The following is a 27,840-nucleotide window of genomic DNA, read 5'->3' as shown; positions in this document are numbered from 1 at the left end:
TTAACATGGCTTCGAAAAGAAAGGCCGAGAGTTGGACCGAGGAGGCAATTTGTCCCGTCTGCCTGGATTTCTTCACCGATCCGGTATCACTGGGGTGCGGACACAACTTCTGTCGCTCTTGTATCACACGGTGTTGGGAAAGGGAGGAGAGAAACCCCTGCCCGGAATGTAGAGAGGAGTTTGCTGACCGCAGCCTCAGGGTGAATCGGGCCTTAGCAAATCTGGCTGAAAAAGCTCGAAATATAAACCTGAATCCCAAAGGGAAGGAAAGTAAACTTCACTGCGAGGAACATGAGGAAGAACTGAAGCTGTTTTGTGAAACGGACAAGACACTGATCTGTGTGGTCTGTGCGGTTGCGCAGCAACACAGACAGCACCGCTTCATGCCGATTAAAGAAGCTGTTACACTCTGCAAGGTAAAACTAACTCGAATTTGATTCTCACCCCATCTTCTATTGTCCACGACACGAGCCTCCATAAACAACATATCCCCCCACCGTTCGCCATCTTCAATCGGTTTCTACCACGAAGCACAGGCCCACTCCCACCCTCCACCACTACAACACTCCGCGCTCTATAGGGATCGCTCTCTACACAACTCCCTTTTATCCACTCGCTCCTCCCCACTGATCTCCCTCCTGACACCGATACCTGCAAACGGGACAAGTGCTACACCTGACTCCTATCAACCCCTGCCTCACCACCATTCAGGGCTCCAAACAGCCCCAAATTCTCCCCGTTTCTTCCATGGTCGATTGTCCTCTCGTATTAGATTCCTTCTTCTCCAGCCCTGACCTCTTCCACCTGTCCCCTCTCTGCTTCTCACTTCATCACCCCCCGCCACGTTCCCCCTCACGTTGTCTCACCCGTCACCTGTCAGCTGGTTCTCATCCCCAACCTATTTATTCTGGCTTCTGCCCCATTCCTTCCCAGTCCTAATGAAGGGTCTCATCCCGAAACACCGACTGTTTATTTCCCCTGAATAGATGCTGCCTGACTCATTGAGTTCCTCCGGCATTTTGTGTGATAATCGGGTTTGATCACCTGTTTCTTTTGATGCATCTTTGTCTCTATTTCCTTCACTCTCGAACTTCCAGGATCAGCTAAAATCTTCCTTAGACTTTCTCACAAAAAAGAAATCAGACTTCCAGGAAAAGGAGCAGCAACAGAAAGAGAAGATTTCCGGAGTTCGGGTGAGGCTTCCTGAGCGGAATTTCTGATATTACTGTCGAGTTTTGCTCCTTTTAATGCAGAAGAGCCGAGTATCGCAGCTCCAGTGACCTGGGTCCGATCCTGACCTCTTCTGCTGTCTGTGTGGAGTTTGCATGCTCTCCCTGTGGCCATGACGGTTTTAGACACATCACAAGAACATGCTGGTTAAATGGTTAATTACAATTAACCCTGTGAAGGTGATGGAGAGTGTGTGTGAATTAGGTGGGAGTTAATGGGTCAATGAGGGAGAATAGGTTTCAGGAAAACTTGATGGAATGGGATTGACGGGAATGTCTCAGAAGTAGTATGGACCCCAATGGACCGAATGGTCACCTTCATGTCATAAGGAAATGCAACACAGCAATGCAGTAAACTAATCTTCACCTTTCATTCGACAGAAACAGTCACACAGCGTTCAGTCCCACATCACATCCCAGTTTGCTGAACTGCACCAGATTATCACTGAGAAAGAGCAGAGCTTACTCAGGGATCTCAGGGAAGAAGAGGCGAGGATTCTAAATCCAATGGAGAAAAATCTTCTTAAGATTCAAGAGAATATAAGGATAATTCAGGAGGAAATCTCAAAGTTAAAGGAACAGATGGATCAGAAAGATGGTGTGATATTTCTCAAGGTGAGGGATTACATTTTAATTTATTTCTGTCAAATTGAACTAAATGAACAGTGGTATATTTGAAATAAACACAGCACAGCGGCCAATTCTACCAAATCAATTACCGCTGCTGGTGTCCTCACACAGAGTGTTCTCCTTGCATGAGGAACCTCCAATCACTCCGCTAATGACATTCTAAAATGTCGGAGACAGATATTTCATCCTTTATCAGCAACATACAATATTTAAGCGATGAATTTTCTGCATAATTAATCATAAATTAAATTGCAATTAATCTGTCAACAAAAGATATGACATCTGCCAGTCCCAGGCTCAAAACAGCCCAGAACAAAGTACGAATACGTAACTTATTCCCTTCGCTTTTACCATGTCCCCACTCACCTGACTGGTTTTCGTAATAAACACGTAACTCAGAATACAATGTAGACAGAAAACAGACGTGTTGCTCTTACACACAGCATTTACAAATAGCAGTAAACTGTTTCTCACCAGACAACTGATGCAACTATTCAGGGTTGTTGTTGTCCCAAAACTGGACTTCCACAACTTCTGTACATCCCAGGACAGAATGCAATCTTCTCTGAAATGATTTACTCTGATCTTAACACAGAGCTGCTGATTGTGTCCTTAATTACCACATTAAATATCCTCTAAAACTTCCATTAACTCCCAGTTCCAATCACAGGCTGTGAGTGTGTCTGGTGCGGTGGGTGAGAGGGTCTCTCTGTCAATCAGTGAGAACAAAGAACTTGACCCACAAATCAGACTTATCCTCCATGTCCGGTTTCTGTCAGATTAGGGAAACCTTCCATGTTTCTTTAATTTTTCGTTTAAATTTCACATTAGAAACGTAGAAATATAAACATTGAAAACTTACAGCACAATACAGGCCCTTCAGTCATCTGATTGCGGAAACTTTCACTGTCTCTACTTTTTTGGATAAGTTTTACATGGGATTGTGTCCCATTTTCTGTCATGAGCAGGCCATTAGGTCCATCTTCTATCAATTTCCCTGGCCCCTCACGTGTTTAACCAGCCTCCCCATTACATTCAGTCTCTGATGTTCCATTTCAACCACTCCTGTGGCACTGAGTTCCACATCCTCTTCACTAAATTTCTTGTGGGATTTATTAAAAACCACCTGGCATTTTATCTTTGGCTGAAGGTCTCCCCATAAATAGAAACATAGAAACAAAGAAAACCTGCAGCACAATACAGTCTTTTTGGCCCACAATGCTGTGTCGAACATCTACTGACTTTAGAAATTACCTCGAGTTAACCATAGCTCTCTATTTTTCCAAGCTCCATGGACCTGTGTAGGAGTTTTGTGAGAGACCCTATCGCATCCACCTCCACCTTCGTTGCCGGCAGCTCATTCCACCCATTCCAAAACACTTACCCGACATCTCCTCCGTACTACTTCCAAGCACCTGTGTCCTCTCGTGTTAGCCATAATGAGGTACTTTTTTCACCTTCGCGCAAGCAAATCCATCACTAATCTTAAATTGTTCCATCTTATCATTCTGACGCCTTATCCAGATGGTAATGCACAGCCTGTCCTCTCTTTCCCGTAAGTTTCATCCTCTCAGTAATGGTCTGACATTCAGAAACTTTTCCTGTAATTTTCCCCGTGGTTCCGTATTGCTGGTGTGTGTTTGTGACTGTGGGAGTGGGAATTTTCAACATTTTGTAATGATTTGGATGAAATTCAGGATGTGGACTGTAAGTCCAAGTCTAACCGGATTTGTGTTTGATTTATTTCAGGAGGAAGCTCGTCGGAACAGGAGGTAGGACATGCTCTTTACTGAAACCCTGCATGGATTTGTAAAATAGTTCAAAATTCCAGTTTATCACCAGCAGTTTAATATTTACAGAATCAGTGACGATGTCCAGGAATTGTCAGTGACAGATGAGGCCCTACCGGTTGAAAAATTCGATCACCTCTATTTGTTGAACACAGTGCTGAGAGAAACACTTGATGCCATTAACCGAGGTAAAACTACAAAGATTCATTTTTTCTTGTTTATCAGACACAATTAATTCATAACTTGAGGCAAAGATTGGCTGTAATAACAGGCTGAAGGGGAACTGAAGTTTATTCCGCATCAGCCCCACCAACTTGAGGCATCACTGTCACATGGTCAGCTGGAGATGTCAGACCCCTGGACACACCAGCACAGGGTCACAATACAACCAATACACGGGAGTGACAGATGAAAACTGTGTCCTGATCACAGGCACACGGCACTAACATGCCAAAACACTACTTTGTATCCTACCACAGGAGCTGGGAAATTAACATAGATTTCATGATACTGTAGGGAATAAAAGCGGGTATCAGTGTGGTGACCGAGATTGTCAGGAAAATACACAAGTCCTTTGTGCCCTGTGAGTCCAGTGTCTGATTGACACAGGTCTTCCACCTTCTGGATCAGCATCTCTCACTGTTGTTAGAGGCAGAAGAGGGGAGTGGTCGTGATAGGGGACTCAATCTACAGAGGAGCAGATAGGAGAATCTATGGACATGAATGGGACACCTGAATGGTATGTTGCCTCCTTGGTGCCAAGGTCATGGACATCTCAGATCGTGTAGGCAGCATTTTTAGAGAGGGAGGGAAAACAGTCAGATATCCTGGTACGTTTTGGGACCAATTACATTGGAAGTAAAAACAAAGAGGTCCTGAAAATAGAATTTGGAGAGCTTGGTAGAAAGCTCAGAAGCAGTACCTCCAGGTTTATAATTTCTGGATTGCTGCCTGTGCCCCGTGCTGGTGAGGGTAGAAACAGGATAATTTGACAGATAAACATGGCTGAGAAGATGGTGCTGGGGACAGGGATTCAGGTTCTTGGATCACTGGGATCTGTTCTGGTGGAGGAATGACCTGCTCAGAAGGGATGGGTCGCACCTCGACCCGAGCGAGAACAATATTCTCACGGAGAAGTCTGAGAGAGCTGTTGGGGAGGGTTTAAACTAATTTGATGGGGGGGGGGGGTGGAACTGGAGTAAAGGGATAGGACTGATGGTAAAAATGCAAAGATATCGTGCAGTATCTACAAGTATCTGGGAGTACAGTTAGACGAGAAGCTAGACTGGACTGCCAACACAGATGCCTTGTGCAGGAAGGCACAGAGTCGACTGTACTTCCTAAGAAGGTTGGCGTCATTCAATGTCTGTAGTGAGATGCTGAAGATGTTCTATAGGTCAGTTGTGGAGAGCGCCCTCTTCTTTGTGGTGGCGTGTTGGGGAGGAAGCATTAAGAAGAGGGACGCCTCACGTCTTAATAAGCTGGTAAGGAAGGCGGGCTCTGTCGTGGGCAAAGTACTGGAGAGTTTAACATTGGTAGCTGAGCGAAGGGCGCTGAGTAGGCTACGGTCAATTATGGATAACTCTGAACATCCTCTACATAGCACCATCCAGAGACAGAGAAGCAGTTTCAGCGACAGGTTACTATCGATACAATGCTCCTCAGACAGGATGAAGAGGTCAATACTCCCCAATGCCATTAGGCTTTACAATTCTACCGCCAGGACTTAAGAACTTTTTAAAAGCTATTATTAATGCTTTTTGAGATAGTGATTTAGATGCATATCATATTTTTTACTGAGTTAAGTATTGTATGTAATTAGTTTTGCTACAACAAGTGTATGGGACATTGGAAAAAAGTTGAATTTCCCCATGGGGATGAATAAAGTATCTATCTATCTATCTATCTATCTATCTATCTATCTATCAGTCAGACTGTCAGATAGGACGGACAGATACAAGGACAAAATGGCAGCCAGCAGGGTGAGTATCAGTGCATTAGAGATGCAGAATTAAAAAGGGTAGCAGATACAGTACATAAAGTGTTATATCTTAATGCATGGAGTATGAGAAATAAGGTGGATGAGCCGAGAGGTAATGTTGCACGTGTATAGGACCACGGTCAGACCCCACTTGGAGTACTGTGCTCAATTCTGGACATCTCACTACAGGAAGGACGTGGAAACCATAGAAAGGGTGCAGAGGAGATTTACAAGGATGTTGCATGGATTGGGGAACATGCCTTATGAGAATAGGTTGAGTGAATCCTGACGGAGGATGACAGGTGATAGAGGTGTACAAGATAATGAGAGGCATTGATCGTGTGGATAGTCAGATGCTTTTTCCCAGGGATGAAATGGCTAGCATGAGAAGGCATAGTTTTAAGGTGCTTGGAAGGAGGTACACAATAGATGCCAGAGGTAAGTTTTTTTTTTACACAGAGTGGTGAGTGCATGGAATGGGTTGTAAGTGGCGGTGTTGGAGGCAGAAACGATAAGAGTCTTTTAAGAGACTCCTGGATGGCTAGGTGGACTTAGAAAAACAGAGGGTTATGTGTAAAGCCTAGGTAGTTCTAAGATATGGGCATGTACCGCACAGCTTTGCAAGCTGAAGAGCCTGTATTGTGCTGTAGGTTTTCTATGTTTACCCATAGTTGGGGAACTGGAAATGCAGGCAATACCCGAAATGTGGTTTATCATCGACATCAAAGGCCTTGCTTAAGTTCATGTGGACAGTGTGGAATAGGCTGATGAATACAGGACTGAAGGAGTTATATTTGAAAGCACCAGTATACGGAATAAGGTAGATGATGTTGTAGCACAGGTAGAGATTGGCACGTGTAACGTTGTTGGCTTCACTGAGTTGTGGCTGAAAGGAGATCTTGGCTTGAAGCCTAACCTCCAAGGATAACCTTGTATTCAAAGGACAGGCAGGTAGGCAGAGAGGCTGGGGAGGCTCTGTTGGTAAAATATGAAATGAAATCCTTAGTGAAAGGTGACATAGGATTGGAAGGTGTCAAGGCATTGTGGGTAAAGTTAAGAAACTGCAAGGGTAAAAAGACTCTGATGGTAATTATATTCAGGCCTCCAAATAGTAGCCAGGATCAAAATGGGATACAAATTACACCAGGAGATACAGAAAAAGAGCAAGGTGCTGATCGGAATGGGGGGTTTCAACATGCAGCTAGACTGGGAAAATCATGTTGGTGCTGTATTCCTGGAGAGGGAATTTGTAGAATGCCCCCGAGATGGGTTTTTAGGACAACTTGTGGTTGAGCACAATGAGAGATATGATTGGCAGACTAAGGTAAAAGAACCTTCAGGAAACAGTGATCATAAAATGATAGAATTCACCCCAGAGTTTGAGAGCAAGATAAATTCAGATGTATCAGTTTCAGAGTGGGGTAAAGTTAGTTACAGAGGGATGAGAGAGGAGCTTACCAAAATAGATTGGAAGGGGACACGAGCAGCGATGATTGGAGAACAACAAAGACTGGAATTCCAGGGGTAATTCGGATGGATAAATCCAAAAGATGAAGTATTATTATTCAGGGAGGATGAGGTAACCATGTTTGACGTGGGTTGTCAAAGACAGCATAAAAGCGAAAGAGAGGACATACAATAGAGCAAAAATCAGCGGGATGTTGAATTATTGAGATTTTGATAATCAACGGAAGGCAATTACAAAGCCATAAGGAGTGAAAGTGAGATAGGATCGAAAGCTTGCCTACAATACTCAAGTGGACATAAAACTGTAAAGAGTAAAAGAGAGGTGAGAGTGGATATTGGACCCCAAGAAAATGACACTGAAGAGGAGAAATGTGCCAACAAAGACATGGCAGAGGCACTTGTTTAGTATTTTGTGTCAATCCTCACTGTGGAAGATACCAGCTGTATGTCAGAAATGTGAGTGTGTCAGGGGACAAAATGAGTGTTGTTGCTGTTACTAAGTGCGTGGGACGATTGAAGGACTGAAGGTACCTGGACCAGATGGACTACACCCCAGTGTTTGGAAAGAGTTAGCTGAAGAGAATATGGGGGCATTAGTAATTATCTTTAAAGAATCACTAGATACTCGGTCATTCAAGAAGATTGGAAATTGCAAAGGTCACTTCACTCTTTTAGAAGGCAGAGCAGCTGGGGAAAGAAAATTATAGGTGTGTTAGTCTGGATGTGGTGTGTTTGGAAAGATGTTGGAGTCCAGTATTAAGGACGGGCTTTCGGGTACATGGAGGCACATGATAAAATAGGGCAAAGACAGCATGCCTTCCCTTAGGGGGAAACCTTGCCTGACAAATCTGTTGGAATTCTTTGAGGAACACAAAGCCAAGATAGACAAAGAATGATTTGGATGACAGAATTGTTGCCTTTGTGGCCAAGCTTGCAGACGATATGAAGATAGGTGAAGGGGCAAGTAGTGCTGCAGAAGCTCGGAATCTGGGGAAGGACAGAGACAGATCAGGAAATGGGCAAATAGGTGACAGATGGATTATCGAGTAGGGAAGTCGTGCATGCACTTTGACGGAAGGAATAAAGGCATAGACATTTTTGAAAACAGAAAGAATTTAAAAATCAGAAGAGCAAAGGGACTTGGGTGTCGTTGTGCAGAATTCCCTAAAGGTTAACTAGCAGTGAGCACAGCCTCCGACTATAGGGACGTCCATTTAGGACAGAGATGAGGAGGAATTCCTTTATCCACAGGATAGTGAATTTGCCACAGGCAACTGTGGAGGCCAAATAATTGAGTATATTTAAAGCAGAGTAACACACACAAATTGTTGGGGGAACAGCAGGCCGGGAAGTTTCTATGGAAAAGACTAAACAGTCGACGGTTCAGACTGAAACACTTCATTAAGACCTGTGTTGCTTAAGGGTCCCTGCAAATTCATCCTCTGTCCTAATGAGGGGCTGCGGGGGATGGGGTTGTGGGAAAGGGGACAAAGTCATCCTCATCTGCCATCTTTGCCCTCTCCAGCTTCCCATTACGTGTACACACACAGCTCACCCACGGGCTTTCCACCCCTCCCCCTCCTGGTTCAGTCTGCCATTCATCTCTCCCCTACTGGCTCCCATTATCACCTCCTTTACTGTCTCAAACCAACACATTCCCTCACTTCACACTCACAAAATAATGTGAACATTGTATGACGGGCCTGTTCCTGTGCTGTACTGTTCTATGTTCTCTGTTCCCTGGTTCGAAGAATGAGAGGAGATCTCATGGAAACACAAAATTCATTCAGGGGTCAACAGGCAGGAGTGAGGGAGGATGTTTCCCCTGTCTGAGGAGTCCAGGGCCAGGGGTCTTTCTGCTCTCCGTCCAGCGGAAAACCCTTGGGGAGATATTAGTTGTCGATCTGCTTTTGTCGAGTCAAAGGTTCTTATCGGCCCCCCGATCCCGGGGGCCGCGCTGCCCGAGTCTGCCCCCGATCCCCGGGTCCGCGCCGCCCGTGTCTCCCTTCGATCCCCGGGGCCGCGCTGCCCGACTCTCCCCCGGTCCCTGGGGCCGCGCTGCCCGAGTCTGCCCCCGATCCCCGGGTCCGCGCCGCCCGTGTCTCCCTCCGATCCCCGGGGCCGCGCTGCCCGACTCTCCCCCGGTCCCTGGGGCCGCGCTGCCCGAGTCTCGCCCCCGATCAAGCGCTGCCCGAGTCTGACCCCCGATCCCCGGGGCCGCGCTGCCTGAGTCTCCCCCCGATCCCTGGGGCCGCGCTGCCCGAGTCTACCCCCGATCCCCGGGGCCCCGCTGCCCGAGTCTCCCCCCGGTCCCCGGGGCCGCGCTGCCCGAGTCTCCCCCGGTCCCCGGGGCCGCGCTGCCCGAGTCTCTCCCCGATCCCCGGGGCCGCGCTGTCCGAGTCTCACCCCAATCCCCGGGGCCGCGCTGTCCGAGTTTCTCCCCGGTCCCTCGGTCCGCGCCGCCCGAGTCTCCCCCAGATCCCCGGGGCCGCGCTGCCCGAGTCTCCCCCCGATCCCCGGGGCCCCGCTGCCCGAGTCTCCCCCAGGTCCCCGGGGCCGCGCTGCCCGTGTCTCCCCCGGTCCCCGGGGCCGCGCTGCCCGAGTCTCTCCCCGATCCCCGGGTCCGCGCCGCCTGAGTCTCCCCCCGATCCCTGGGGCCGCGCTGCCCGAGTCTCTCCCCGATCCCCGGGGCCGCGCTGTCCGAGTCTCACCCCAATCCCCGGGGCCGCGCTGCCCGTGTCTCCCCCGGTCCCCGGGGCCGCGCTGCCCGAGTCTCTCCCCGATCCCCGGGGCCGCGCTGTCCGAGTCTCACCCCGATCCCCGGGGCCGCGCTGTCCGAGTCTCCCCCGATCCCCGGGGCCGCGCTGTCCGAGTTTCTCCCCGATCCCCGGGGCCGCACTGCCCGAGTCTCACCCCGATCCCCGGGGACTCTCTAATTCTCTGCTTCTCCCCCCAGGATCTGTCACCCTGGATGTGGAAACGGCGAGTCCGTGTCTCGAGGTGTCTGAGGATCGGAAGAGTGTGAGACGGACCGGGACCCGGAGGAAACTCCCTGACACCGGGAAGAGATTCATACACTGGAATTGTGTGCTGGGATCGGAGGGATTCACATCGGGGAGACATTACTGGGAGGTGGAGGTGACGGGGAATCGGGGCTGGTGGCTGGGAGTCGCCGCAGAGTCTGTGGAGAGGAAGAGAGGGGTCAGACCGAGTCCGGAGACCGGATTCTGGGTCATCGGGCGGCATTATGACGTGTTACATCGGGATCATGACGTGTTCTGTGAACTCCCCTCTCCCGAGTCCCGTCTCGCTGCCGGTCCCATCCCCGGGAGGGTGGGAGTTTATCTCAGTTACGAGTCCGGGACAGTTTCATTTTACAACGCGGAGACCAAGTCCCATCTCCACACCTTCACTGGGAATAAATTCACGGGGAAACTTTATCCTTTCTTCGCGACAGGGGACGTAAACCAGTGGCTGAGAATCTGCTCCGGTTCCGCTCCGGATCTGTAAACGGGTTGTGTCCCGGGACCGGCGTCAGTAGTAAAGTCCCTGTAAATATAAATGTGCGGAGAGTGCAGCTAAATACGTGGCTAAGGAGATGGTGCAGGAGGATGATTCATGTTTCTGGACAATTGGGCTTTGTTCTCGGGAGGGTGAGGCCTGTTCCGACGGGACGGTTTGCCCCTGAACTGGAGGGGAACCAGAGTGTTAGAGCAGATAGTGAGGTGGAGGAGGATAAAGGTCATGCGAGGACTGCATGTATAGACAGAAATCAAAGGTTTGTACATTAGGTTGTAAATTAATTTTCAGAGCTTAAGAAATTGTAGAAAATAAAGATTTCCAAAAAGATTTTGATGAAGAACATGACCAGAACATATGTGAAAAAGTGGCTACTTCAGTTTTACACCTATCGCAATAATTGTCTATGTTAGGAAATATTTTGGACAGTCTCTCCTTTGTTAAATAGTAACAGTGAACAATTTTAAATTGAATTAAACACTGATTGGCACATATTAAAGAAGAATTGACCATCTTCGTTAACAAAGGTCATATTAAGTTCTCTCTCCCAAACTTGTTTAATCTTTAGTGATTAAGGGGTTCTGTTTTTTTTTAAGATTTATTTATTTTTATTATCATTTATTTTGTGATGGTCGATTGAAGACTTTTGAAGAGTTAATTAGCAAATATTCTCTCTCTCATACACACTTTCTGCAATATCTTCAGGTTAGACATTTTTTACAAAAATAATTATCTAAGTTTCCATATATGCAAGAATCTGATTAGGAGGATAGTATTTTGAATATGAATCCTTTAGTAAGAGAATTTCCAATTCTCATTGGTAGAATTTATAATTTATTTTTAATAGATTAATACAAAAAGATAACCTCTCACCTAAGGTTTCTACATGTTAGAAATATTCGTTGTTTCAGACGTGATAGAGGGGGAGGGATGAAAGGGGGAGGAGTGGCATTACTAGTCAGGGAAAATATCACAGCTGTGCGTAGACAGGACAGACCGGAGGGTTTGTCTACAGAGGTCATATGGGTGGAGCTGAGGAACGGGAAAGGTGTGACCACACAAATAGCGGTGTATTATAGAACGCCCAATAGTCAGAGAGAATTGGAGGAGCAATAGTAGACCGATGTAAGAAACAGGAAGTTGTAATAGTAGGGAATTTTAACTTTCCACAAATTGACTGGGACTCCCAAACTGTAATAGGGCTAGATGGCTTGGAATTACTGAAATGTTTTCAGGAAAGTTTTCTAAATCAATATATAGAGGTACCTATGAGAGAGGATGCAATACTTGATCTCCTATTAGGAAACCAGACAGGTCAGGTGACAGAAGTATGTGTAGGCGAACATTTTGGGTCCAGTGACCATAATGTCATCAATTTCAGGTTAATTATGGATAAGGATAGGTCTGGTCCTCGAGTTGAGGTTCTAAATAGCAGAAGGGCTAATTGTGTGGAACTGAAAAAAGATCTAGGAAGAGTGGATTGGGTTAAGTTTTTTTTTCCTGACAAGGATGTGTTCAGTAAGTGAAAGGCCTCCAAATGTGAAATTTTGAGGGTGCAGAGTTTGCATGTTCCTGCCAGGATTAAAGACAAAGTTAACAGGCATAGGGAACCTTGGTTTTCAAGGGATATTGGCGATCTGGTTAAGAAAAAGAGAGAAGTGTATAGCAGGTAGAGGCAGCAAAGAGCAAATAGAGTTACTTAAAGAGTATAGAAAACGTAAGAAAATACTAAAGAAGGAAATCAGGAAGGAAAAAAAGAAGACATGAGGTGGCTTTGGCAGATAATGTGAAGGAAAACCTGAAGGGTTTCTACAAGTATATTAAGAGTAAAAGGATAGTAAGGGACAAAATTGGTCCCCTAGAAGATCAGAGTGGTCGTCAATGTGTGGAGCCTCACGAGATGGCGGAGATCTTAAACAGTTTTTTTGCATCAGTATTTACTCAGGAAACTGGCATAGTGTATATGGAAGGAAGGGAAACAAGCAGTAGTGTCATGGAACATTTGTAGACTAAAGAGGAGGAGGTGCTTGCTGCCTTACAGCGCATAAAGGTAGATAAATCCCCCGGGCCTGACTTGATATTTCCTCGGACCTTGAGAGAGACTAGAGTAGAAATTGCAGGGGCACTGACAGAAATATTTAAAATGTCCTCAGCCACGGGGGCCGGGCCGGAGGATTGGAGGGTAGCTCTTGTTATTCCATTCTTTAAAAAAGGCTCCAATAGTAAACCAGATAATTACAGGCCAGAGAGCCTGATATCAGTAGTATGTAAATTATTGTAAGATGTTCAGAGAGATTGGATTTACAAGTATTTGGGCAGCCAAGGGCTGATTAAGGATAGTCAGTATGGCTTTGTGCATGGTAGATCGGGTTTAATGAATCTCGAAGCGTGTTTCGAGGAGGTTACCAGCAAAGTAGGTGAAGGAAAGGCTGTAGATGTTGTCTACGTGAACTTTAGTAAGGCCTTTGACAAGGTCCCGCATGGGATGTTATTTCAGAAAGTTCAGACATGAGGTATCCATGGAGAGGTTGGAGAGATTGAAAGAGTGCAGAGATTTACTAGGATGTTGCCAGGTCTTCAGGTGTTGAGTTACAGGGAAAGATTGAACAGGTTAGGACTTTATTCCTTGAAGCATAGAAGAATGAGTGGAGATTTGATAGAGGTTTACAAAATTATGGGGGATAGACAGAAAATGCGAGTAGCTTCTTTCCATTTAGATTAGGACAGATAAATACGAGAGGACATGGCTTTAGGGTGAAAGGGGAAGGGTTTAGGGGGAACATGAGGAGGAAGTTCTTCACTCAGAGAGTGGTGGGAGTGTGGAACGCGCTGCCATCTGATGTGGTAAATGCGGGCTCACTCTTAAGTTCTAAGAATAAATTGGATAGATACCTGGATGGGAGAGGTCTGGAGGGTTACGGACTGGGTGCAGGTCAATGGGACGAGCGGAATAAAGTTTCCACACAGACCAGAGGCGCCAAATGGCCTATTTTCTGTGCTGTAGTGTTCTGTGGTTCTATGGAGTGAAATAAACACGACATGAGAATTGTCGATCGATTAATTTTAACTCGTTCACCGCATCCGTCAACCGAACAGAAACACCGGGGATTCAGCAGCAGCTGCGGGCGGCAGGTCCTGAGTTCCCCCGGGTCCTGAAGTTCACCCGTATGAGACAGGTTAAGTGGGACAAGTGGGGGCGGTGCTGACCGGAAAAGACAGTGAAGATTGTTCATTAAGTTCATCTGCCATTTCTTTGTCCCCCATTACTACTTCACCAGCATCATTTTCCAGTGGTCCAGTATGAACTCTCATCTCCCTTTCACTCTTCATGGAACTGAAAACTAAACTTTTAGTATCCTGATTTATATTATTGGCCAGTTTGCCCTCATATTTCGTCTTGACCATTCTTACGGCTTTTTTCGTTGCCTTTTGTTGGATTTTAAGAGCATCCCAATAATCAAAAATCCCACTCAGCTTTGCTACCCTATATGTCATTTCCTTCGGTTTAACACAATTATTACATGCCTTTTCCAGCTCAAACTGTGAATTGATTTAAAGTCAGTCCCATAATTTAATAGTTTTTAATCTGAAAACTATCTACCCTCGCAAAGATTGTGCTGAAGACTGCATTTGATTTTTCTTCAGCCTTGTACGCTTCACATTGAAATAGTATGTGTTTCGACAGTTTCATAATGACAAAATGTACACGACACAGAATGAAGTTTTCCAATTAGTTACAAGGCATAATTAAGCATAGTGTGGACATTACTATGTCATGTCAATATCATTCCTTCCCTTGTTTTAAGCCCTTCTTCTATAAACCCAACAGGTTTATGTATTCTGTAAAGGTGTCTGTCCTTATGTCCATTATCCTACGTCTTGCCATAAGCCCCTAATTCTTAACACTACCAACCCTTTAGCTTCTAATTTGCTAAGTGGAAGGTCAAAATCCACAGCTTAACATTTAACAGCTTTTGGTGCTAAACAGTCAACATCATCATTTCCCTCAACAGTGTGATGTGCAGGGCCCATAATGTGCAGACATATAAATCAAACTTTATATATGAAATACGGTTTGAGGAGTTTCTAACAGTCAATCTGACCTACTGCCAGAATGACCTGTTTAAGACTCATCAGAACTGAAATGTATTCTAAGCAAATTATAAGGACCAATTGCCTGCACCCACTGTAAGCCTATACTGTTGGGAAAGAATTCTGCTTCCGATGCTGATAAATGGCTATAAGTCATTTCTTTATCATTACCTGCAATTCAGGCACACAACAACAGCCACACCAACATCCCCAGTTAACTTATCTTTTGATATATCTGTAAAAATGGTTACTGTATGATAATAACTTTCATTAATATACTGATGAATCAACAAACTCTCAGGCAGAACCGAATCCAATCGTGTAACCTAAAATCAACTGAAGTCATTGGAAAAAACAAGGTGGGGCTACAGAGAAAGCTATAGTGGGACATATTGTATCATCAAATACACCCATATCCCAGTGTGATAAGAACCCAGCCACCCAAAACAAAAAACACTCTTCTTGTGATGTCCCCAACCGTCCTCCTGCACACCTTTAACAGGATGATCATTTCTTTGCCCCCGCAAATGAATCCAGTATGTTGACATCAACTTGAACCTCTGTTACTTTGAGGGCAATTGTCCCATTGCAATCAGTAAAGCCAAAACAGGAGACAACATTACCGCACCAGAACACAATCTTAAAGTCTGTAATTGTATCACAAACAAACATTTTAAATTTGAAGATGAAGCTGATCCACAAGCCACACAGACATAATCAAGAACAGATCAAATTAAACAAATATAATTGTTCAACAAAGATTTTCAATGTTGCACCCAAGAATACCCACATAGATGTCTGAGGAGATTTAAAGCTCCTTTACATTTATCAATTATTTTACTGATAGGTGCTTCCACGTCAGCTTATTATCCATCCACATACTGAGAAATCTTACCATTGATACTTCCTCAAGACATTAATCATGTAAGTTAAAATCAAGTGCAAGTCTATTAAGGCTGTTTGCAAACCACGTAATGTGTTTTAACGACTGAAAGCTTAAAATCCTCATCAATCTGCCCACAGTTTTACCTATTAATTGTAAATTGCAATTAATACCTCTAATCTATAAAGCTACATCATCTGTATATTGTGATTTACCTAGGTATCCCATTTTCCCATCTCAGAGAAAATATAATTAATCATAATATTAAATAATGAAGGGCTACAAATACTGCCTTGTGGGATCCCATTCTCTATCTCATAGAAACACAAACATAACATGCCGACCGGTACTTGCACAGTCCATCCAAAAAAAAAAAAACTCAGAAAAATTATACAATGTCCCCCTCATTCCTAATTTAATCAAAAGTCCTTTCTTCCATATCATTTCCCTTTTCAGCATCAAGAAATACTGCTATTACAACATCTTTATTTAATTGTGTTTTCCAAATATAATCTTCCAAACCTAAAACTCAATCTAATGTCATTTCACCCTTCCAAAATCCACTCTAATAAAACACTTTATCACCACTCTTTCCAAAATATAACTCAAGCGCTTGATTACCATACATTCCATAAGTTTACATAAATGAGACATTCACGATATAGGCCCTTAACTAGAAGGATCAAATGGGGATCTGCCAGGTTTTAGAATAGGCACTACAATTTCAATTTTCCATGAGGAAAGTAGATGCTCAATTCAAACATTTAATATTTTCACAAAAGCGAATTATGTACAATTACAATTTCAAATATCACACTTTCCTGGGGACACCTGACCTGCATTATTAATAGACTTCTTAAATTCATACAAAGAAATCTCTCCATCAGTGATACTATCATTGCTACAGCTGACTTCCAGCACATCATTCCACCACTGAAAAACATATCCCTTAACATATTGCTTAACTTCTTCACTTAAATTATCCTGATTATGAATCTCAACAAATGATCCAGCCAGTAACACAACCTTCCCGGTTTCAGTAACAATCATTTTGCCCTCATTAATCAACACTAGAATATTATGATCCCCACAAATCCCCCCATTTTCTAAATCATATCCCAAACAATTCCAAGTTTGATATCCCTTCCAATATTATCTCCATATAACCCCCAGTAAATAACCTCCTTCCTCTCCACGGCCTTTGCCCTTTTATTGTTAATAATGTAACTCGGAGACTGATGCACCATCACATAAAAACTCACATTTCTCCCAATTTGCTTCCTGTCCCGTTATAAATCCAAATCCAATCTCACAGAGCCAGGAAGGCTGACTGACGTTCACATAGACTAATCACCCTCTGAGTTCCCATTTGAGCGACAGCCACAACAGCCAATGACAGCAGGGGTCAGTGTTACGTCTGAGCCACGATAGGCTGGTGAAAATCGGCCCATGATCAGCCCCTCCTCTTCCGCTCCATCGCCATGGCGGAGATTAGCAAGTAGCTTCTGTCGGTGTCGCCGGCCTCGGGCCCACAAGGACGGGTGTGATTCCCCTTCGCGTCTCAGTGGGTCTGTTTCAGTGACGTCTGTGGTGGCTGACGAAACATGCTTCGACAGGGAGCGAGCGAGAAAATGACTGCAACTCCCAGAATGCCCCACTGATGACATTGTGGTGTTGTTTAGGGGTAAGGTCTCAAAGCAAAATGGAGGAAAATGTAATGGATTTTCTGCACTGTGTCGTGCCTTCAATAAAAAATTAAATTAAAAGAGAGATTCCAACGAGAAATAGATAGAACATAGAACAATACAGCACAGTACAGGCCCTTCGGCCCACAATGTAGTGCCGACCCTTAAACTCTGCCTCCCAAAGCTTAAATTCCTCCATATACCTGTCTGGTAGGCTCTTAAACTTCACTAATGTATCTGCGTCCACCACTGACTCGGGCAGTGCATTCCACGCACCAACCACTCTCTGAGTATAAAATCTTCCTCTAATATCCCCCTTGAACTTCCCTCCCCTTACCTTAAAGCCATGTCCTCTTGTATTGAGCAGTGGTGCCCTGGGGAAGAGGCGCTGGCTGTCCACTCTATCTATTCCCCATAATATCAACTATACCTCTATCATTTCTCCTCTCATCCTCCTTCTCTCCAGAGAGTAAAGCCCTAGCTCCCTTAATCTCTGATCATAATCCATACTCTCTAAATCAGGCAGCATTCTGGTAAATCTCATCTGTACCCTTTCCAATGCTTCCACATCCTTCCTATAGTGAGGTGACCAGAACTGGACACAGTACTCCAAGTGTGGCCTAACCAGAGTTTCAGAGAGGTGTTCACCCTGTACACATCTGACTTCCAATATAACTCGGAGTCCTGCCATGTGCAGAAGTTCGCTGATGACACGGCCATAGTGGGGTGTGTCAGGAATGGACAGGAGGAGGAGTATAGGAAACTGATACAGGACTTTGTGATATGGTGCAACTCAAACTACCTGCGTCTCAATGTCACCAAGACCAAGGCGATGCTGGTGGACTTTAGGAGATCTAGGCCTCATATGGAGCCAGTGATCATTAATGGAGAATGTGTGGAGCAGGTTAAGACCTACAAGTATCTGGGAGTACAGTTGGACGAGAAGCTAGACTGGACTGCCAACACAGATGCCTTGTGCAGGAAGGCACAGAGTCGACTGTACTTCCTTAGAAGGTTGGCGTCATTCAATGTCTGCAGTGAGATGCTGAAGATGTTCTATAGGTCAGTTGTTGAGAGCGCCCTCTTCTTTGTTGTGGCGTGTTGGGGAGGAAGCATTAAGAAGAAGGACGCCTCACGTCTTAATAAGCTGATAAGGAAGGCGGGCTCTGTCGTGGGCAAAGTACTGGAGAGTTTAACATCGGTAGCTGAGCGAAGGGCGCTGAGTAGGCTACGGTCAATGATGGAAAACCCTGAACATCCTCTACATAGCACCATCCAGAGACAGAGAAGCAGTTTCAGCGACAGGTTACTGTCGATGCAATGCTCCTCAGACAGGATGAAGAGGTCAATACTCCCCAATGCCATTAGGCTTTACAATTCAACTGCCAGGACTTAAGAACTTTTTTAAAGCTATTATTAATGCTTTTGAGTTAGTGATTTAGATGCATATCATATTATTACTGAGTTAAGTATTGTATGTAATGAGTTTTTGCTACAACAAGTGTATGGGACATTGGAAAAATGTTGAATTTCCCCATGGGGATGAATAAAGTATCTATCTATCTATCTATCTAGGTGCATCATTACATCGCGACTCTTAAACTCTATCCTTCGACTTATGAAAGCTAACACCCCATAAGCTTTCTTAACTACTCTGTCTACCTGTGAGGCAACTTTCAGGGATCTGTGGACATGTAGCCCCAGATCCCTCTGCTCCACCACACTTCCAAGTATCCTGCCATTTACTTTGTACTCTGCCTTGGAGTTTGTCCTTCCAAAGTGTACCATCTCACGCTTCTCCAGGTTGAACTCTATCTGCCACGGTGGTGGAGGTGGATACAATAGGATATTTTAAGAGATTCTCAGATAGGTTCATGGAGCTTAGAAACATAGAGGATCAGGAAATTCTAGGCAGTCTCTAGAGTAGGTTACATGGTCGGTACAACATTGTGGGCTGAAGAGCCTATAATGTGCTGTAGATCTCTGTGTTCTGTGTCAAAGACAGGCAGAGGGATTAGTTTAAATGGACAGGAGGACAGCATGGAAAGGTTGGGCCGAAGGGCCTGTGTTAGTGCCGTAAGGGAGGGTTTCTGCCCCAACCATCGACTCTATTCCTCTCAACAGATGCTGCCTGACTTGACAAAGTTCTTGAAAAGTTGCATTCAGTTCCGATTAGCATTCTGTACAAAGGATGTTTTGTGCTGGAAGAGTGCAGAGGAGATTCATCATGATTGAGGCGGCTTGTGTTCATAAGTCCATAAGGCATAGGAACAGAATTAGGCCATTCAGCCAATTGAGTCAGCACCTTTCCATCATGGCTGATCCCAGATCGCACTCAATTCCAAATATCTGACCTCCCGCCATATCCTTTGATACCCTGACCGATCAGGAAACGATCAACTTCCGCCTTGAATATACCCACACACTCGGCCTCCACCGCAGTCTGTGGCAGAGCATTCCACAGATCCAATACACCTTGGCTAATAAAAAAAATAAGCTGCTTACCTCTGTTTGAAAAAGTGGCCCCTCAACTTTGTGGCTGTGCCCCACCACAGGAAATACCTTCTCCACATCCACCTTATCCAGTCCTTTCAACATTCGGTAGGTTTCAATGAGATGCCCCCGCATTTTTCTGAGTTCCAGTGAGCACAGGGTCAAAGCTGCCAAGTGCTGCTCATATTTTAACCCCTTCTTTCCCGAAAACATCTTTCTGAACCTCCTCTGGACTCTCTCCAATGACAACACATCCTGTCTGAGATGTGGGGCCCAACACTGTAGACAATCCTCCAAGTGTGGCCTGACTCGTGGCTTATAAAGCCTCAGCATTAGCTCGTTGCTGTTATATTCATGGGGCGAGATTGGACTGCGTTGATCTACAGGGGGATCTTGAAATCCGAGTTCATAACTCCCAGATAGTGGTTCCATTGTCAGGCAGTTATGTTGCAGTTGTATAAATCTCTAGTTTAACCACATCAGGAGAATTGCATTCGAAGACAGGAATAATGCGGAGGTTTTGGATGGTGAGTGGAAGAGGCTTAACAGGATGCTGCCTGGATAAAGTGAGACCGGACAATCTCAGGTAATTTTCTCCGGAGTGCCAGAGGCTGAGGGAGGTCTGACAGACGTTCACAGGAATGTGAGAGACACAGACAGAGTGGACAGCCGGGATTTTTTCTCTAAGGAGGAAATGTCCAATGCCAGAGGGAATGCACTTCAGGAGAAAGGGGGAACACACTCTCATTGGTCCTTTTTGCACTATTGAAGTATTTTGTAATTTAGTGTAATTTCCTATCTTTTCTCTGCATAGCTGCTGATGGAAAAAAACAATTAGAAAAGACAATGATGTTAAAAACCTGACTCAGGATGTTTAAAGGAGATTTGCGTTTCAAGCTTTGTTTTCCATTCCCATCGTGGTGGGTGTCTGGAGTTAATGTCAGGGGTGGTGGGGGAGGCAGATGTGAAAGAGGTTATTAGATACCATGTGGATGTGAGGAGAATGGAGGGATGTGTTCCTTGTGTAGGCAGAAGGATTTGGTTTAGTAAGGCATGAAATGACCAGTTGAATGGGTTCAGAACAACACAGTGAGCAGAAGGGCCTGTTCAAGGACAAGTACAGCAAGCAGAGCAGGTAAACTGGATAAAGTGATCGCTCTCAGGGAACAGACTGTGACGTCAGTGGATATATGCCGGCATCACAGTTCTCTCACCAAAGATACTTCACTGCTGGATAAAATGAATTTTGTGATGTTTATAACCAAAGTGGTGAATTGTACTGCTCAGACATCTCATCCTACTGAAGAAATTAAAATTATTGTGAAATCTGCAGAAAGGTATCTCGGTGTAACTGGTGTTTTGTGGGAAGCTTCAAATGAAGTTTTGTTGGGTGGGGTATCTGTATCCCAGTCTACTTGTGAACATACATAATAGTATTAAAATATATCAATGAAATGCAAGAAATCTGATTTATAATGGTCAAGACTTTAAGAAGTTTATTTCTGATTTGTCAGACTCTTCCGATGTTATATCTGTTCAGGAAACCTGCACATTTTAAGTTTTTATTCCTGTGCACGGAATATATTTTCGTTTGGCTTGACAGGGTAGTTGGCGGAGGGGTGATGTTGCCAGTTTTATAAGGAAAGGGGCAGGGTATAGAGTTGTGAATGGGTATAAATTGTATGACACACTTATAGAAATTCTTGATTCAACAGGTATATATGTAGCTTCTTGTGTGAAAATATTAACTTTTTGGATTGTATTTCGAGGTTTGGCCATCCACTTTCCTCCTGGAAAATGGTTGTTGTCATAGTGTCCATTCTAAAACCTTCAGCTCCCCGTCTGATCCTCCTTGTTTTAGGCCAATATCATGAACGTCTCATTTATGAAAACTTGTGGAATGTGTGGTAATCGTTGCATTACATTTTTGATAAAAGTGTTGATTTCACGTTTTATCAGATGGGAATTCGGGAAACATTTAAATCAGTTTTGGGTTTGGAAGATCATATTAGGAAACACAGTTAAATGAAGATCAACACGTACTAACAAGCTGGAGGAACTCAGCAGGTCAGGCAGCGTCCGTGGAAACGAGCAGTCAACGTTTCGGGACGAGGCCCTTCGTCAGGACTGAGAAGGAGGGGGCAGGAGCCCTACAAAGAAGGCGGGTGTGGGTGGGAAGGAGAAGTCTGGTAGGTGCCAGGTGAAAAACCAATCAGAGGAAAGATCGAGGGGTGGGGGAGGGGAAGCACGGAGAGGATAGGCAGGAAAGGTGAAGAAGGAATGTAAGGGGAAAGCACTATGGGTAGTAGAAGAAGACAGAATCATGAGATAGGCAGCTGGAAGAGGAGGCGGAGTGAAACTGGGATAGGGGAAGGGAGGAGGGGGTAATTACCGGAAGTTGGAGAATTTGGTGTTCATACCAAGGGGCTGGAGACTACCCAGACGGTATATGAGGTGTTGCTCCTCCAACCTGGTTTAGCCTCATCATGGCAGTAGAGGAGGCCATGTATGGACATATCCGAATGGGAATGTGAAGCAGAGTTGAAGTGAATGGCAACCGGGGGATACTGTCTGTTGTGGCGGATGGAACGGAGGTGCTCGACGAAGCGGTCCCCCAATCTGCGTCGGGTCTCGCCGATGTAGAGGAGGCCGCACCAGGAGCACCGGATGCAATAGATGACCCCAGCAGACTCACAAGTGAAGTGTTGCCTCACGTGGAAGGACTGTCTGGGGCCCTGAATGGTGGTAAGAGAGGAGGTGTAGGGACAGGTGTAGCAATTACGCTTGCAGGGATAAGTACCCGGTGGGAGATCTGTGGGGAGGGACGTGTGGACCAGGGAGTCGCAGAGGGAACGATCCCTGCGAAAAGCAGAGAGGGGTGCAGAGGGAAAGATGTGCTTAGTGGTGGGGTCCTGTTGAAGGTGGCGGAGGATAATATGCTGGATCCGGAGGCTGGTGGGGTGGTAGGTGAGGACGAGGGGAACACGGTCCCTGTTGTGGTGACGGGAGGATGGGGTGAGGGCCGGAGTGCATCCGGTGCTCCCGGTGTGGCCATCCACACCGCAATGCCATTAGCCCAGGAGTCAGTGTAGATGTGGATTGGTCCGGTGGTGTTTTGGAGGGGGAGGGCTACTGCTGCCAGCTCGGCAAGTTGACTGGAACCCCCCTCCCTCTCTGTGGTCAAAGTTTTGCCCGTGGCGGGATGAAGTGCTGCCGCTGTCCACAATGGTTTCCCCCTTTCCAGCGGCTGGAGCCGTCTGTGAACCAGGCGTGCAGTTTGTCGTCGGGATCGAGGGAATCGAAGGGTTGACCCCAACATGCTGAGGAGGGTTGTACCTTGGGGATGTCCGGGGCAGGGTTCTGGGACTGGGGGAAAGCCATGACTTGTTCATGGAGGCGGCTGGCCCCTTCAGGACCGGGTTCAGCCCGCTCCGCAATGTAGCTTCCACTGGACAATGAAGGACGGCCTTCTCTGTGGGTGGCATCAGGGGACTTGACCCATCGCATTATGGGGAGATGGGGGCGGAGGACGACAGGGTCGGGGCCTGTTTGGTGTTCTGTATCGATGAACGCCAGGTAACAGGCTAGTAGCTGGCGCTCGAAGGGGCTGTAGCGCGCTATGCGGCGGGATTGCCTGGGAGGATGATGTGCTGGGCACCTGTATCGACAAGTGCCATCCACCTCTGCGTGTTTCCCTTTCCCCAGTGTACTACGACAGGTATATGTGGCCTCAGGTCCCCCGGGCGGGAGAGGGCGAGAGAGCAAATGCACCGGGGGCCCTGGCCTTCATCCTATGAGGTGGGGGGGAGAAGGTCTGTCACCCCTGCGGTGAGGCGCCTTGGTGACTGAGGTGGGACATTTCCTGTCTCAGGAAATGTCTGAGTTCTGCCCTCAGGCAATTTCAGGTAAGGGAGGTGCAGAGGGTGGGTTGGTGCGGGAATGGTCTTGCTGGGCGGGGCGGGGCGATCTGGGTGGTCTTGTTGTAGCTAGATTTGACCCTGTAATGCAGAGAACGAAGTGAGATTGGGGAGAAAGATGGGGGAAAGGAAAGAAGGGGGAGTGGGGCCTGGGAGAGAGATTAGGGAGAGAGGGCAATAGAAGAGAGAAGGGAGTGTGTGGTCCGGGAGAGAGACGGTGGAGTGGATATGAAGAGATGGGGTAGTAAAAGAGAAATGGGAGTGTAGGGGAAGAGAGAGGGAGAGAGCGAGAGAGAGAGAGAGAGAGAGAGAGAGAGAGAGAGAGAGAGAGAGAGAGAGAGAGAGAGAGAGAGAGAGAGAGAGAGAGAGAGAGAGAGAGAGAAGGGGGAGTGGGAATTGAAAGAGGGAGAAGACAGTGGGGATACGAAGAGAGATAAGGAAGAATAGGGAATAGGTGAAGAATAAGAACAGTATGTTGTGGAAGAGGGATTCTGGAGAAAGGGGAGTACAACAGTGTCACTCCACTCTTCAGGAAGCGAGAGAGGCAGAGGGAAGGAAACTAAAGGCCAGCTAGTCTGACCTCAGTGTTTGGGAAGATGTTGGATTCGATTATTAAGGATGATGTTTCAGGGAACTTTGGGCAAATGATAAAAAGGGCCGGAGTCAGCATAGTTTCCTGACAAATCTGTTGAAATTCATTGAAGAAATAACAAGCGGGATAGACAAAAGACAATCGGTTGATGTTGTGTACTTTGAATTTCAGGCCTTTGAAAAGGTGGCAGACATGAGGCTGTTTAACAAGCTACGAGCCCATGATATTACAGAAAGAGTCTAGCACAGATAAAGCAGTGGCTGATTGACAGGAGGCAGAACGTGTGAATAAATGGAGCGTTTTCTGTCTGGCTGCAGATGTCCAGTGGCATTCCACAGGAGTCTGTGATGGACCGATTATTCTCTGCTATATGGCGATGACTTGGATGATGTATTTGATGGCTTTGCTGCAAAATCTGCAGAGGACATGAACAGAGATGGAGGGAAAGGTAGTTCTGAGGACGTAGAGAGGCCACAGAAGGAGCTGGACAGATTAGGATTGGAAACGGCAGATGGAATACAGAGCATTCATTTCATGAGGACTAAAAGGTAAAAGCAAGGACGAAATGCTGGAACATTAAAAAGCTCTGGTGAGGCCTCACTTGTAGTATTTTGAGCAGGTTTGAGCTCCTTGTCTTAGAAAGGATGTGCTGAATCTCCAGGGGGTTCAGAGGAGGTGCACGAAAATCGTTCCAGTATTGAATAGGTTGTCATATCACCATTGATGTCTCTGGGCCAGAATTCAGAAAAATAAGGGGTGAACTCGTTGAAGGAGGAGCCTTGATAGAGTGGATGTGGGCAGGATTTTTCCTGTGATTGTTGCGTCTAAGACCGGAGAAGCCATAACAGAGGGCATCCTGTTAGAACGGAAATGAGGAGGAATTTCTTTAGCCAGAGTGGAGAATCTATGGGATTCTTTGCCACAGGCAATGGTGGAGGCCGAGTCTCTCTGTACATGTACTACAGAAGGTCATATATTACTGATTGTTCAGGGTGTGAAAGGACACGGGGAGAAGACAGGAGATTGGGTCTGGGACGAAATTGGATCAACCAGGATGATATGGTGATATGTTAAAGCAGAGTCGATGGGCCGAATGTCCTAATCTGCTCCTGCACCTTATGGTCTTATGGACTATCTGCCTTTTGAACACCTCTGTCTCTTCGGAATGTGTATATCCTGCGCTTTCTGAATTGCTTCCCGAAATTCCACCCAGTCTTGCTTTGACGTTATCGGTGCCAAAGGTCTTTTCCAATCACTTTTGGCCAGCTCCTCTCTCACGCCTCTGCAGTTTCCTTCATTCCACTGCAACACTGCATCTACGTTGTGCTTCCCCTTCTCAAATTGCAAATTCAATCCCAGTTCATTGCATCACACCCTACCCGGAATAGCAGATCCCTTAGTGCAGTGGTCCCCAGCCACCGGGCCGCGAGGGAACGATATGATTTGGCGATAGTGGGTTTAACCACGAGCTGCTCTCTGAAGCCACCTCGCAGGCATTCTAGAAATTCTCCCTCGGGGCATCCAGCACCAACCGGGCTTTCCCAATCTATTTGTGAACTGAAATCCCACATGACTATTGTAACGTTGACCTGCTGACTTGCATTTTCTATCTCCCGTTGTAGTTTGTAGACTACATCCTTACTACTGTTTGGGGGTCTGCACATACCTTCCACCAGGGTTTTCTTTGCACTTGCAGTTCCTTTGCTCTACCCACAACGACTCAGCACCTTCCGACCCTATGCCAGCTCTTTCTGATGGTTTGATTTTATTATGTTTCCCAACAGGGCCACGCTTTCAGTGATGCCCACAACCTCATGTATGCCAGTCTGTAGCTCTTCCTCCACGTCAGTCTGTACAATGCGCGCATTCAAATGCAATACCTTCAGTCCTGTGTTCAGCCTTTTAGATTTTGTGGGTCTTTTCCATTGCAACTCATCCTGTCGACTGCCAGGTTGCCCTATCAGCAGCCTCTCATTGCCGGCAGTCTCACAACATACTGTCTCTGTCTACAAACCAACTACCTCATCCTCGGCAGTGGCACATCGGTTCCCAAACCCCTTACCTAACTCACAAAATTTCTTTTCAGGGCCTGCTGACATTTTCTACCTGTCATTGGTGCCAATATTTACCAACAAGTCTGGTTGCTCGTCCTCCCCCTTTAGAATGCCAGGGACCTGATCGGAGTCATCCCTGTCCCTGGCACCTGGACACATCTCACCATCCGGGTGACTCTATCGCCACCACAGTACCGCTGGTCGTTGGTTGACAACAGGAGGAACTCTAACCCTGTTACGGCGGAGGGAGGATCGGGTGAGAGTTAATGTTCTGGAAATGGAGGGGTTGCCTCATGGATCAGAGGGAATGAAAGGTTGGAGAGGCTTCAGTTGTTTCCTCTGTAGCGATGGGGGCTGAGGGGAGACCAGAGGCAGACCGAGGCTGAGTAGAGATCTGAGAGAAGAGAACTGGCATCGTTTGTTCACCAGGTGAATATCTCAATTACCAGAGGATGCGATTTCAAGGTGAGTGTGGGCCAGTTCAAAGATGATGTTTACCTGTGACCCGGTACTCTACTCTGCTCCACAGTCCTCTCTCCCCCCCTTTCTCCCTCTCACTCCCCCTTAACTCTCTTATCTCTCCGTCTCTCTCTCTCTCACTCTCTCTCTATACATATACAATTCCTCAATTTCCCTATCTCATCTTTTCCTCATCCGTACTCTTTTGCACCCTTCCACTCTTTCCTCCAAACATTCTTCCCTACACAGTCACTAACCTGCATCTTTCCCTTATTGTCTCTTACTCCGTTTATGCCTAACCTTTCGCTTGCCTCTCGTTTTCTCCCCAATTCCCCCTTTCCTGCAGCTTGCTGTCTCTGCCACCCACCCATCCAGACCAGCACCCCTCCCCCACCCCTCACTGTGATAACGGTTTTACACACTCAGTGGATTACAGATGCTGTATAATTTCTCGTCGGTTGGAAAGATTCAATGTTCTCTCAGAAGATAAAGGCTTGTGGTTTCTGGGAGAGGCCTGTTAGTTTCCGTTTAGTGTGCTACAGAATAGGCGGCGGAGGAGTGTGGAGAAGGGGGGAGAGGGAGGGTAAGTGAGGAGGTAAGAGAGGGGAAAGGAGAGGGGTAGAGAGAAGTGGGAGAGAGAGAGACAGAGAGAGAAAGAGAGTGACAGGCAGAGAGAATGAGAAAGGGGGAGAGAGAGAGAGAAGAGGAAAGGAGAGGTGAGCGTAAATTGGGACATTTGCTTTCAATGAATCAAGGTACAGTGATAACTTTTGATTCACATCCCGTCCATAAAGATCAATTCATCACCTCGAGACTGGGAGTGCGGGGTTGCGAAATGTGAGGGACAATTAATTAAATGAACGAATCATACAGACCAATTAATCACAACACTGCATTAGGGAGAAATGCATTTCTCAGGAAGTCAGAATGTTCGACGTGAGTGGGGTCTTTGATAATGTGGACTGTTTTATTGAGGCAGAGAGATGTGTAAACCGTGTCCACAGTTTCCATGATGTACTGAACTTGTTCACAGCTCTCTGCAGTGTTTC

General features: G+C 46.2%; 1 protein-coding gene across 1 annotated transcript; it reads left to right on the top strand.

Moving 5' to 3' along the window:
- The first annotated feature begins 5 nt into the window (after nt 1-5).
- Nucleotides 6-11,041, top strand: LOC140720211 (zinc-binding protein A33-like). The gene is made up of 6 exons (XM_073035097.1): nt 6-416; nt 1,098-1,193; nt 1,611-1,844; nt 3,609-3,631; nt 3,719-3,837; nt 10,054-11,041. The coding sequence occupies exons 1-6, from the start codon at nt 6-8 to the stop codon at nt 10,605-10,607; spliced, it is 1,437 nt and encodes a 478-aa protein (XP_072891198.1). The 3' UTR covers nt 10,608-11,041.
- Nucleotides 11,042-27,840: the final 16,799 nt, after the last annotated feature.

Source organism: Hemitrygon akajei, unplaced genomic scaffold (assembly GCF_048418815.1).
Source record: "Hemitrygon akajei unplaced genomic scaffold, sHemAka1.3 Scf000038, whole genome shotgun sequence".
NCBI lineage: Eukaryota > Metazoa > Chordata > Chondrichthyes > Myliobatiformes > Dasyatidae > Hemitrygon > Hemitrygon akajei.
The sequence above is the reverse complement of the archived record's forward strand: the minus strand, read 5'-3'. Positions and strand labels throughout refer to the sequence as shown.

Coding starts and splice junctions, on each gene's coding strand:
- LOC140720211 (XM_073035097.1), top strand. CDS start 6: ATGGCTTCGAAAAGAAAGGCCGAGAGTTGGACCGAGGAGGCAATTTGT. Junction 1,845..3,608: donor ATGGTGTGATATTTCTCAAG/GTGAGGGATTAC, acceptor GATTTATTTCAG/GAGGAAGCTCGTCGGAACAG. Junction 3,632..3,718: donor GAAGCTCGTCGGAACAGGAG/GTAGGACATGCT, acceptor TAATATTTACAG/AATCAGTGACGATGTCCAGG.